Source organism: Zosterops lateralis, assembly GCF_965231275.1.
Source record: "Zosterops lateralis genome assembly, chromosome: Z".
NCBI lineage: Eukaryota > Metazoa > Chordata > Aves > Passeriformes > Zosteropidae > Zosterops > Zosterops lateralis.
This window is the reverse complement of record NC_139800.1, coordinates 38,131,865-38,143,975: the sequence shown is the minus strand read 5'-3', so window position 1 is coordinate 38,143,975 and position 12,111 is coordinate 38,131,865. Positions and strand designations below refer to the sequence as shown.

The window sequence follows — 12,111 nt, the reverse complement described above, 5'->3', positions numbered from 1 at the left end:
GTTCTAGGGAGGTGGGAGGACCAGAAAGTTGTATTTTAACCTTTTTCCAGTTAACACTAAAGGTGTTAATCTTCTTGTTCTTCGAGGCCATTAGTTGAGGACGTAGACCATTCTGTGGGCAGTTTCCTAAATGCATTGCCTCAGAGCTGCAATGCTTGACAAACTTTAAGTTTTACCAGGATGTAAATGTGTGAGAATCTGATAGGAGTTAAGTGATTTTGTGTGAGAACTTAATTGTAGGTGTAACCATGACCCCGTGTTGTGTCATCTCTGATATGTATGAAGTAATTGCTTACAGTGCTTTTCAGTAAAGTCTGTGTTTCAATTAAATACACCCATTTGTTTATACCCTACAGCAATGGCTGTGTCCTCAGGTAGTTGGAATCTTCTTCAGCAACTTCTGATACTGCTGTATTTACATTAAGTTCTTACGGGCCATTAGTGTAGCGGATTTGTTGTGCCACATTTGGGTAATGAGTTGTATATGACTAACTAATTAGTTCAAGGCATTACAAACACGAAGTTTTGTATCTCAGTTGTTTTACATGCAACTAAAAAGCCAGTCCCATTTCAGGTAATCTGCCCCTTTCCTGAGGTAATTTCTGGATTACTGTATGTCAGGAAAGAGACAGAGCACATGGTCTGAATGTGTTTATCCAAATAAAACTTCTAACATGATTCATGGAGCTTCTTGTTTGTTATAGCCCCACTACATACGTTTTGGATGAAGATGAGCCTCGCTTCCTTGAAGAAGTTGATTACAGCGCAGAGAGTAATGATGATCAAGACGTTGAATTAGGGGATAATGTGGCCGATTATGAGGCAACAAATCAGGATGAAGGACTTTCAGACTCAGATTCAGCAAGGATACTCCTTTCTTGAACCAGTTTTGCTGCCAGTAACAGGAAATAATGTATCCTGGATTTCCAGTCATATACTTCCTTGTTGTTTTCTACAAAGGGGATAAGCTTCAGTTGACACAAATAACTGAGGCCTACATAGCTCAAGGACAGTAAATATTTCTGATAAATTTGCATTTGTTTTATTTAAAAGAAGGTCTGTGTGTTCTTTAAGCTCTAAATAGACAGATTTATTTATCAGTTTATTTTCTAAACAGTACTGCATGGCATTTTGTGTCCTTAGACCCTTTCTTCAGAAAAATGGATTATAATTTTCAGTGTGTCAGAGTACGGAGAAATACATATGTACAGGTTTTCTAAATTAATTTATGTCTGTGTATATGCGTGTGTGTATACTGAGGTGAAAAGGTTATTTTTTTGACATTATTTCAATGATACTTGATTGTGTTGGAAGCAATGTAGTGCCTGCTCTGAAACCATTCAGTAATTACTAAATTAAAAATGAGAACATGATGTAGGAATTTTTGCACTTCTTTCTTGCTTCTTATGATTATGTGGTTTTGCCACAGTATTAAGTGAAAATTCTTACCAATGTCTGTTGAGAGTTCAGGAATTTTGCACAGTGACCAATGCAGCCTGTGCTTATAAGAACTGGACTCTTGTATAAAACTTACTCATAAAATAGGCATGATATAATTTGAAAAAGTTTTCTTGTTAAGTGTACATGTCTACATGTCTACAGGAAGAGGTCAGGTATATACACTCTATGTATGTTCAGCTACACAGCTGCTCTGTTTTTCTTCTTGAATATGCACGTAGTTAAAAATGTTCACTTTACCGGAGGCACATTAACTATATACCCAATTCAACTGCTTTAAGGGGGATGGTGCATTTCGGTTTAAACCTTTTTTGCCTGATCGCGACCTAGTACTAACTCTGCTCTGATAAGGAGATTGGACTGTAATTTGCTGAAGTCTCTTCCAGGCTGAATAATTATTCTGTGATTCTGTATTCTTCATGTTTAAAGTCAAGCTGTCAGGTATGGGATTTAAACTTCTTCATCTCCTATCTTCTAATTCTTATTGCCTCTCAAAATAAAATTTAATAGAGGAATTGAGAGAGTTGTAGTCCATGGTTTACAGAATTGGCATGTTTTGCAATGAAAAATACTTTTCAAAAACTATTTTTACTTTATGTGACCCAGTTGTGGCATTCATTTTCTTCTCCGTGTGCAAGGGCTTTAAGAACATGAAGAATAACATTTTGAAGTTATAGCAGGTTTTCAACTGATGTATTTTCTGGATGCTTGTTGTTCCAAATAAAACTGTATTTTGGAGGGGAAGGATGTCTTCAGTAGAGGGATTAAAAAATAATAAAATTTATGAGAATTAAGTTCTCATATTTCCGTTTCTCATTTTCTCATGTATCCATGTTTTTCAGCCAGGAGATGGATTTGCACCAGGATCTGTTCTTTCAAATTCAGCATTGTATGGTAATGCCTGTCCATACTACCTTGATTCTGAAACTGGGGAAGACGTTTTGATCCCTTGTTGTATGCAACTGAATTTTTGTTTAAAGGCTTAAATTTATATTAATAAACGTGTGAAGAGATGTAGGGATGGAAAACATGGAGAAGTTGGAAAGATTTAGAGTCTTGTTCCTTTATAAGTTTTTCTCTGTAGTGAAAATTATCTTTTGTTGTGTTCTGTGAACTACATACTGTAAATAAGAAAATTAATTTATTACCCTGTTGAAGAGGAAACCTCTGCAGTGAAAGTAGAGGAATTTGGGAATCTGTCAAATGGAAGAATTAACCTTGCCACAGACTTTGAATTTTCATTCCAATGACAGTAGTTCAGAATGCTTATATTGCCCTGTCAAGTCTTATACTACTTATCTGCATAGATTTTCATCCTAAATGGCTCCTACTTCAGTGGGAGTAGTATTCATAAATAAAGTTATTCATAAACAATTTCACTTAAATTTCAGAGAATATAGGATGGCACATGTTTGTTAACTTCATTGTGCATGTCTTCGTAGGTTTCATTTGAATTTGTATTAATCTTGGAATGCTATTTTTACACTACTGGCAAGACTAAGAAATATACTTCATCCATTTAGAAAGAATTGTGGCTTAGTAGTACAAAACTGTCTTTCCTCCTGAGTATGTATGTATATTTGTTCTTTTCATGACTCCTACAGCTTTTAATCTGTGCAAAAAAAAGAGTTATCAGCTATATAATGTCTTAGAGTAACACATTCTTACATTAGATTGTAATGCAGTTATGCATTAGATATCACTTAGGTGTTAGATGTCATTCTGGCAGCTGTTGATCTGAGCTTCTACCACTGTAATTCTAATGAAAGAGGTGAAACTTTGTCCCCATCTTACATATTGCTGAAAATCCAAAGGTTGTTACCTCAAACATCCAGTACTTGCCTTTTGAAAGGTAAAGTCTCCATCTGTGCTCACAGAGATTCCAGTTCATGGGAAGAGCTGCTGCAGTGAGAACTGCTTCATACTGCTTATTCCTTCTCCAATACCTGTTGCCATTGTTGCAGTGGTGTTGATGGACAGATGCTGGTGCCCCCATTTATGTGTTTTGGTGAGAAATGTGGCGTTTAGCTGAAAAAGGCGCACCTAACACTTGAGCATGCATTTTATTCTGTTACTGTGGCATTCACCCTGAAGGAATGGGCAGAATGATTGCAAAGAATGGCAGTGTCTTGGACTGTCACAAATCAGTCACTGAGCATGGTCTGTCCCAGACAATTGACTGGCTTTATTCTATGCTTTGGCATTTCATTTTGGCTTTGGTTTTAAATGACGGTGTTTGCTATAAGCACGACTGGTTCTGTGTAGGCAGAAAACATATCTCTAGATCTTCCTCCAGAAATAACAACAAATAGGACTATAAATAATTACATCTGTGCTATTTACTGTCTTGCTTTTAAGTAATTGCTGGACAATAACTTACTCTATTCGCTTTCCAGAAACAATTCAAGTTACATCAAAATTTTGGTACTGTGTCTTCACTGATGACATCTCCTGGTATAATATAACTTAAAGCAGTTTGTGCCAAAATCTTGCCTGGTCATTTTTTGGAGTGGATATCTTTATCGGCCTTACTTGCCAGGGAGTTTGGTTTGAATCTCAAATAAGACTGCAGAAGCACTAAACACTGTTCACAAAAAGCAAAAATACAAAGTTTCAGATAATTTCTGTTGTAATGCTGTGATACATATAATTGTTGCAGTGTTCTTATGCATGCCCCAAATACCAATACTTATTAATAAAAATGCATAATAAAGAATTAATTACAATCTTTTGCTTCCCTATTATTGGTTAGTGATGATTAAGGATTCCTCATCCTAGCAATTGCAGCAATGTTCTTACCTCTAAGGACAGCAGTGTGCATAGCATTAAAAAAAAGCCCACCTTGTTTTCTGTATAATTAAACACAATGTGCTACAGGCTTAGAGTAACATTTGTGTATTAATTGACTGAATTATAACTATCTAAAATTTTTTGACATTCAGCAATATTTGTAAAACTTATGAAGACTGGGTGAACCACAGTGAAGGTCTGCAGAGCACACAGAATAGCTTTCTAGTGAAAGTCTTTTCCTCCCACAGAGTTGCTAGGATATTTATCTGATCTAGGAAAGGCACAAGATTATTCCTCAGTAAGTCTTCCATTTACATTTCAACTCAGACTGCAGTTGAGGATTTGTTTTTACTACATATATTTTTGTAGTAGCAATTTTAAGATTTCAGCAATTTTTTGAGGGAAAGGTCAAGATAAAATGAGATCATCTAGTTTTATGCAGCTGTTTGAGAAGAACAAGTGATTACTAGGAATCATCGGTGTAACTTTTGTAAATACATGGGCAGTTTATTTAACCACTGTCATGTTACTTTAAGTTGAACAGCTTCACAAACTTTGTTGTTGAAATTATTTTAAGGCTCTACAATTGTCACAGTATCGAATTAGTATTAGGATATGTTTCTTTTATCAATGTTTCCAAGGTTATCAGGATGCCAGTCATTTGAGATGTCACACCTCCTTTGCTTAAGAAAACTAAGTTGCTTTGAAATATGGGCTTTAAATACAAAATTCCAAACAGCAATAACATCTAGTAAAGAATACATTGTCTTGGCTGTTTTTAAGTACCATATAAAGAATTAATCTAGTCCCTAAACAATGTGAACTTCAAAAGTATGAAAGACACTCCTTTATTTCTTGTTATTAGAAAAAATTAGGTGCTGTATTTTTTTTCTTTTTTAAAAACAAAAACCAAACCAAAAAACAAACAAATCTCCACCAAAATACAGTAGTGTACACTCAATACAGCTCTTATTAGACCTCTTGTACAGCTTTTGAAGCAGTTTGGAAAGAGTCATTGGTGCAAAATATGGGTTTATCCTCAAAGGAAATTACACACCATAGGATTTGCTGATACAAATTATGTGGTTATGAAATGTCAGCCAGGTTCTGCCTCTTGTTGTTCCTGTAAAATTCTTTCCACAAGATATTTGTGCTTAGAGTGTGCCCTTCCTTCTGGCATAGGGTTATTTGTCATGCAGCTTTTTTCATGGTAGATGGGAGGAATATATACTAGCAGCACCTCATTATTAAATAACTACTGTCAATTTTCACTGGGCTGAAGGATAACTAATAAAATAATCTGACTACCAAATTCCACAATAGTGGAATTCTGTACATGAATGCTGCTGTTAACACAGAGAGGGGATACTGACTTTAAATTACCTGAAATAGGACTTTTCTTTAGCTGTCCCTCCAGACATATAAAGATAATAAATTAGTATGGTAGTATAAAATGCTCTTAGTTGATAGCATTGCATTCATGCTCATTTTGTTCCCAAAAGAAAATGGAGATGAGAAGATTTCAGTACAAACAAGACATGAAGCACAGAGTAAGGAAGACAAATGATCTTTAATACTTTGTATAGTATTTGCTTAATGATACCATATTTACATAAACTTTAATGATAGTCCAGCTGACCCCTCAGATTAAAATGGTTTGGTTGTACATTTTATGAAGACAAACTGAAATGAGATGTCCTGCACAAACCTTCAGCCATGACTCCTACATGTCTTAATACTTAGCCTTGATCATCATCTCATATAATTTAGCACTTTATACCAAATGAAAAGTCCTAAACTGGGTCAGACAGTATTCCAAAATAATAAATGACTTGGGGTTTTGTCCTGAGAAGATTGTTGCAAAATTTTCAGATTCTCTTTAACAATTGTCCTCCTCCTGTTCTGGCCTTTGCGTAATCACAAAAGACACAAGTCCAATTTAAAGGGACATTGTAGTGCTTGTGTACACTTACACCTGTTCAGTTTAATCCATGTCTGCTCTAGATTACTTTGCTCTTCCAAAGCACCCAGTCTAGACAAGTCAGTCCTTTAGCTTAAGTGATAAGCCGGTGGTGTTGTCCTCTTCTTTTGGATCTGTTGACAAAAGCTTTCTCTTATGAATCCCATCAGTCAGTATTGCTTGAAAATGCTGCTGTTATCAAATGTACACCTGATTGTATTCCAGAATGAAAGGAGACTCCCTGAATCATCTGTTTAAGTACAGTAGCTCATTCATCAGTATGTCAGGTACTTGTTCCTTTTGTCCAAAGAAAAAAGGTTTAGAACATAAGTAGACAATATTTTAGAAGAATAATTTTTCAGGTCTATGAGTGAATTCAGAGACATATTAACTCTATAAACCCCTTTCTGCTAAGCACTTGACCTCAAAATCTAATTGGGAGATGGATCAAATCTGATGTACTCATGCAGGGGGCTTCCTGGTGAGATAATTCTATAAGGAAGCCAAGTCACTTGGTGTTCTGTCTCACACAGTTTCCTGTGTTGAGAAGAAAATGCTGTCAGTCACAGCAGAGGAAGAAATCTTCATGTTGACATTGTTCACCTCACTGTGTCTGCCTCACAAACTCTAGATTGGAGGGCATATTTTCCTTTGCTTCTCAGCTGTGATTTCACAAATAATCACAACTTGTGATTATTAAAGGCCATATAGACTAGTGCTTAAGAAGATGCATGCCCCTCCATGACTTGTCCACCAGGGCAAGCTGGCTATGGGCAAAGTTCCCCTGTCAATGAAAGAAAATATAATGAGATAAACACAGTACCCTTTGGTTTGTAGATGTGAGCAGTGGAGGCAGATGGATCCTGTGCAATGACTTGGCCACATGTGAATTTCCCTTTCCACAATTCTTTCATGAGCTTCCCACCATGCCATAGCTGGAGGCCCTGATGGGACACTGCTTGCTGACCTGGGACCTGGCTACTGGCACAGCTGTGGGAACATCCCCACAGTGGTATGAAAGGTAATGATGGAGGTGTGAGCAGGGTTATTGAGAGGGATCATTGATCAATCAAAGATTCAAGAAAGAAAACACCAGCACAGAAATCTTATGCAAGACCAGGGAGCAGCTAGGTAGGAGTCACTGGCTGAGCCATTGGTGCCAATGTGGTGTCTCTGTGGGGCTGAACATTGCGTGGAAGTCCACCTGAGCTCCAGAACTCCCTTGGAATGATCAGCAGACTTGGACTTTGAATAGCAGATCACTAAATCCCAGCTGCCTTTTGTCCATGATAGGCAGTGAGTAAAAGCACAGAATCATAGAATTGTTTCACTGGTAAAAGACATCTGTGACCTTTGAGTCCAACCATTAACCTAACAGTGCCAAGTCCACCACTAGACCATGTCCCTAAGCATCACATCTGAACACCTTTTAAACAACTCCAAGAATAGTGACTCAAGCACCTTCCTGGGCACACTGTTCCAATACTTGATAAACCTCTCAGTGAAGAAGTCTTTCCTAGTATCCTGTCTAAAAACTCCCCTGGTGCAACTTGAGGTCATTTCCTCTTGTCCTGTTACTTGTTACTTACAAAAGAGACTGACCCCCACCTGGCTAAAACTCCAGGTACTCGAAACCAGGATCTAACTACAACATCATCCCTGTTAAATTTAGTGATTTACATCACAAGGACTTATGTTCATCCTTAGCAGGTGCTTATACAAATGTAATAACATAATGAGAGTCCAACAACAAAACTTTAGAAGTATTTTCCAATTTGAGGGTGGAAAGAATGTATCTGAGATCCCAGCTTTATGTATGGGAAGCCTTGTATGTTGGTTGAGCTCTGGGGTTTGCAGGAAGAGACATTTAAGCCAAATGTGTCTGCCTGGAGTCTGATTAACTCAGGAAAAGACATTTTCTCATTCCCAGCTGAAAGTTTTGATATGTTTCTAAATGCTAAGGATTTAAATTATTCCAAAAGAGAAAAAGAGGTTATGATATGTCAAAGCAAGGATATGGAAAAGGGATTTCAGAAGCTTGAATGTACTTATTTTTAATGCGTAAAACCAAGAAGGATAGGGAGACAGGACACAGTTCAGGTAAAACAAATTCAGTACAATTTCTGTGATCACTAAAACTCTGAGTTTCTAAAATTTAGTTATTCAGTGAATTTTTAAGCCAATTAAATTTTGGTATTGTCTTGGTTGGAAAAAAGAAATTTCCTGGTATACAGAGAGAAGGGGCAGTACAGTACTGTTTCCTGAAAAAGACCACTTACCACTTCAAGGCTACAGCCATGTACAGCATGAACCCTAGCCTGTTTTCTCTTCTACTTTTTAGTGACATCCTTGAAAGCTTCTTTCATAATGTAGGTCAATGCACTTTCCAGATCAAGGCTTGTAGGATGGGATGGGCATTTATATTACATCATTTAAGGATAAAAAAATATTGATTGCTATAATAAAAGCTGTGATGACTGATACTACATTTAGAATGTGATGCCTGATAGTATAGATATGTAAAATGCCCACATGACCCCAGTTATTAAAATAATCCCCTTAGGAATTATAAAACTGTGAAAAAGCAGCCCACATGGCAGTCTATGGAGTGTAGCATGTTTCAAAGCTGCAAGACTGTTCTGAGGAGAATCTGTGTATTATTTTTATACAGAGTTTCTGTTTATGCATCTGAAATTTCATTATTTTCACCATACATTTCATTATTTTCACCATTTTCACCATGGCTGCCAGTAAATACGTTATAACAAAATAAACAGCAGACACACACTAGTGCTGTGGCAGTGCTGGAGGAGAAAGCCGTTTTTGTGGACAGGAGACTTTCCAAGCAGCAATGAGTGTCAACTAAAGGTCATATATATATTGTATTTTCCTGGCAACTCTCCTTTTGAATGGATATCTTTAATGATGAGGCAAACCTTGGCCTAATGGGGTGGTGAAGGAGTTGTCTTTCAACAAATATTGACCATGAAATGCTACCAGGAATCATTAAATAATACTTAACCTTCTTCCTCTGGTTTGTTTTAATTTACTCTGTTGTGTTGAATAGTCAGCGATTAACCCATAAATGAGGTGATACCAGAGGTATCTTCTCTGTGATAGCAAAAATATCCACTGTGTTTCTTTATACTGACACAATTTCCATATTAATATATTTCTTTTTTCACACTCTGGAAAAGGTATAGGACCTGTGCTACTGAACCAGGGAAAGAGTTGGTAACGTCACCCTGTTATTAGCAAGTGTTGACAGATCTAGGAAAGATATGAGGAGCTATTTAAACTAGCCACGACATAATTGCCCCTAGCAGAAACAGACTTTTTAAAACCCTGCACCAAAAGAAGCTTGTTTAGTTTCCCTTCATTAATTTACCATATTTACTCAGTGTATGCAGATGTTGCTGTTTTCAGTATTGTTTAATATCTTCATTTAAATGAAGTGCTGTGGCTGTTTTATCCCTGTAAAAGTCTTGTGCTACAGTTTTTATGTCCTATTAAATATTCTGTTTGCTGTGTCTGAGATTATAGATGACCACAGTCCTCTTGTATTTTTTGGTGGAAAGGACTACAGACACAAGCCAGTGAAAACCACAATGCCTGTTAAGACTTAATCGGTGTGCTTGCTAATGATGTGTTAAACTATTATTGTGAGTTCAACATTAACAGGTAGGAATCTAAACAAAGGAAGGGCAGAACTGAACCCTCTATTACTTTGCCTTTGTGAAATAAAAATACAGTGGTGAATATCACTGTATTAAAAAAAAAAAAAAAAAAAAGTTACTAAGAGTCCTGCAATGAACTGGAGAATTTTAGTTTCAGAATAACTGATTAATGTGAAGTTAGTTAATAAGGTAGGAGATCCTGCACTGAACAGTAGGTACAAAACAGCATACCAAATACACTCATTAAGTATACAGAGAGTCTCTTCCATGCCATGAACAAGGCACAGATGTAAGGGAAAAAAGTTTATGCCTGAAGATTGCATCATACTTTATAAGTGTATGAGGCCTGTAGAGATTCTGTACAGGTGACTTTCAAGTTGTTGAATGCAGCTTTATTACTACACTAATGCAATTTTTTATGGAGCACACAGATTCCCAGAACCAGTAAATGCTGTTTCAGTCTCATTAGCTTCATCAAATTATTTCATCAAGTTTTATGCATTGAAAAAAGAAAACACCTGACAAAAGCTTCTTAATCTCTGTACTAAGATATGTAGAGCACACAGACATTTTGACAGGGTAACTGTAAAATACTATTAATTTATTTCTATATGTTGTGGTTTGAAAGCAAAATGAGTGAGAGGCTCCAAGTCAGAAATACAATTTAATAAGAAGAAAGATAAAAAGGTAAAAATAAAATAAAATAAATGCAATAACACAAAGGACCACTGACAGAGTCAGAATACAACCTGAGCAGGGTGGTGGAAGCAGTCCAGATGAGGTGGTTTTTTTGAAGCAGTGAGCCTGTAGAAAGGTCTGGGAGCTCTGGTCCTCTGGGAATCCAGTAGGTAAGGGCTGCTTGTACTGTCCCAAATCTTAGATTATATCCAGGTGAGAATGCTTGGCTCCTCCCCCTGGGCAGAGCATCTCACAATGTGATGATGAGTCGTGAAGTGGGTCCTTGATGGCCCATTAAACAGAGCTAACTCCCAGAGGGAGTTACCTGTGAGTCATGGGCCAGGCGTTGATGGGCCATTAGCAGAAGACACCCCAAAGGCGTTAATGGGCCATTAGCAGAAGACACTCCAAAGGCCATTAGCAGAAGAGGCAGGGGGCTTGGGAAAACACTGCCCCACCTGGTTTCAACAGTTCATGAAGATGGTGATAGAATAAATACTTTGTGTACATCCTACACTGCAACCCAGGACACCATATTAAGAAAGCTCAACATTCCCTAAAATATCCCCATACAAGAATTCAAATTCCTTTTTTTATCTTGTGCTTATTTTGAAAGGAGAGAATGCAAAATAATCATGTTTAAAGCAGAATGAGAAATAATAACATGCAAAAACCAATCTCCAGTGTTAGATCCTAACTTGCAAAAAACAAACATCTCCAGTGTTAGATCCTCTACTTCTTTGGGATATAAGTTGCTTTTATTTAAAAGTTTTTTAAGAGGGCTGTTATTCATGCTTCTCTTTGCTCTTTGTGTCAAGGCAAAAAGGGATAATTGCTCTTCCTTACACAGACCTTGGGAGAAACAAAGTTCCAAAAAGCAGAAGGATTGCAAACTTGAAGTCTATGTTTGATGTTTGGGATCATAATTGAAATTATGAAAGTAACTCTCTTTAATGTCACAAGGAGATTAAAAGAAGATGCCATGTATGTCCTCATTAGCCTAGAAATGGATGACAGAAAGAATTAATTTTGAGATGTTTGTAATGTAAACATGCAAAAGAAAACTCCTGTCTGCCATTTATTGTTTTTCCCTACAGCATTTGCTAAAAATACCAGAGAAATACAGAAGATATAAGAATATGAAACACAGCATTTTGGTGATTCAGCATGGCTAAAAACAAAGACTGGGATTATTAGTAGCTTTATAACAAAAAGTCACAATAATTGCTGTCTTGAACTTTCCTTGGTTTTGCCCGGGGGGTACAACATCCTGTTAAATGTGCTCTGAGTGGAAACAGAATAAACTGTTTGCCCTAAGTTTAGGTCCTGGTCAGAACATTAAAAAAATCTGTTTTAAAAAATAGTGCTTGCTTAACTTATGCTGTCTTTCAAGACTTAATGGATTGTAATATGGGGATTAAACTAAAAGAGAGGAGAATTTAGAATAGATGTTAAGAACTTCTAATAGATGTTAGAAATTCTTTACTGTGAGGGTGGTGAGGTACTGTAACAGGATGCTGAGAGATGCTGGGGACTCCTCATCCTTTG

The 12,111-nt window shown here is 36.9% G+C and overlaps 1 protein-coding gene across 5 annotated transcripts in view; it reads left to right on the top strand.

The window, feature by feature from the left end:
- The window catches only part of AGTPBP1 (ATP/GTP binding carboxypeptidase 1), a 74,114-nt gene extending 69,987 nt beyond the window's left edge, over positions 1-4,127 (top strand). For 4 of the 5 annotated variants that reach the window (XM_083884536.1, XM_083884534.1, XM_083884533.1 and 1 more), the window contains one exon: positions 705-4,127. In XM_083884536.1, the coding sequence (XP_083740662.1) occupies positions 705-882 (178 nt within the window). In that variant the 3' untranslated portion in view covers positions 883-4,127. The remainder of the gene's footprint in view (positions 1-704) is intronic. The other variant, XM_083884537.1, reaches the window with a different exon arrangement.
- The last annotated feature ends 7,984 nt before the right edge of the window (positions 4,128-12,111 follow it).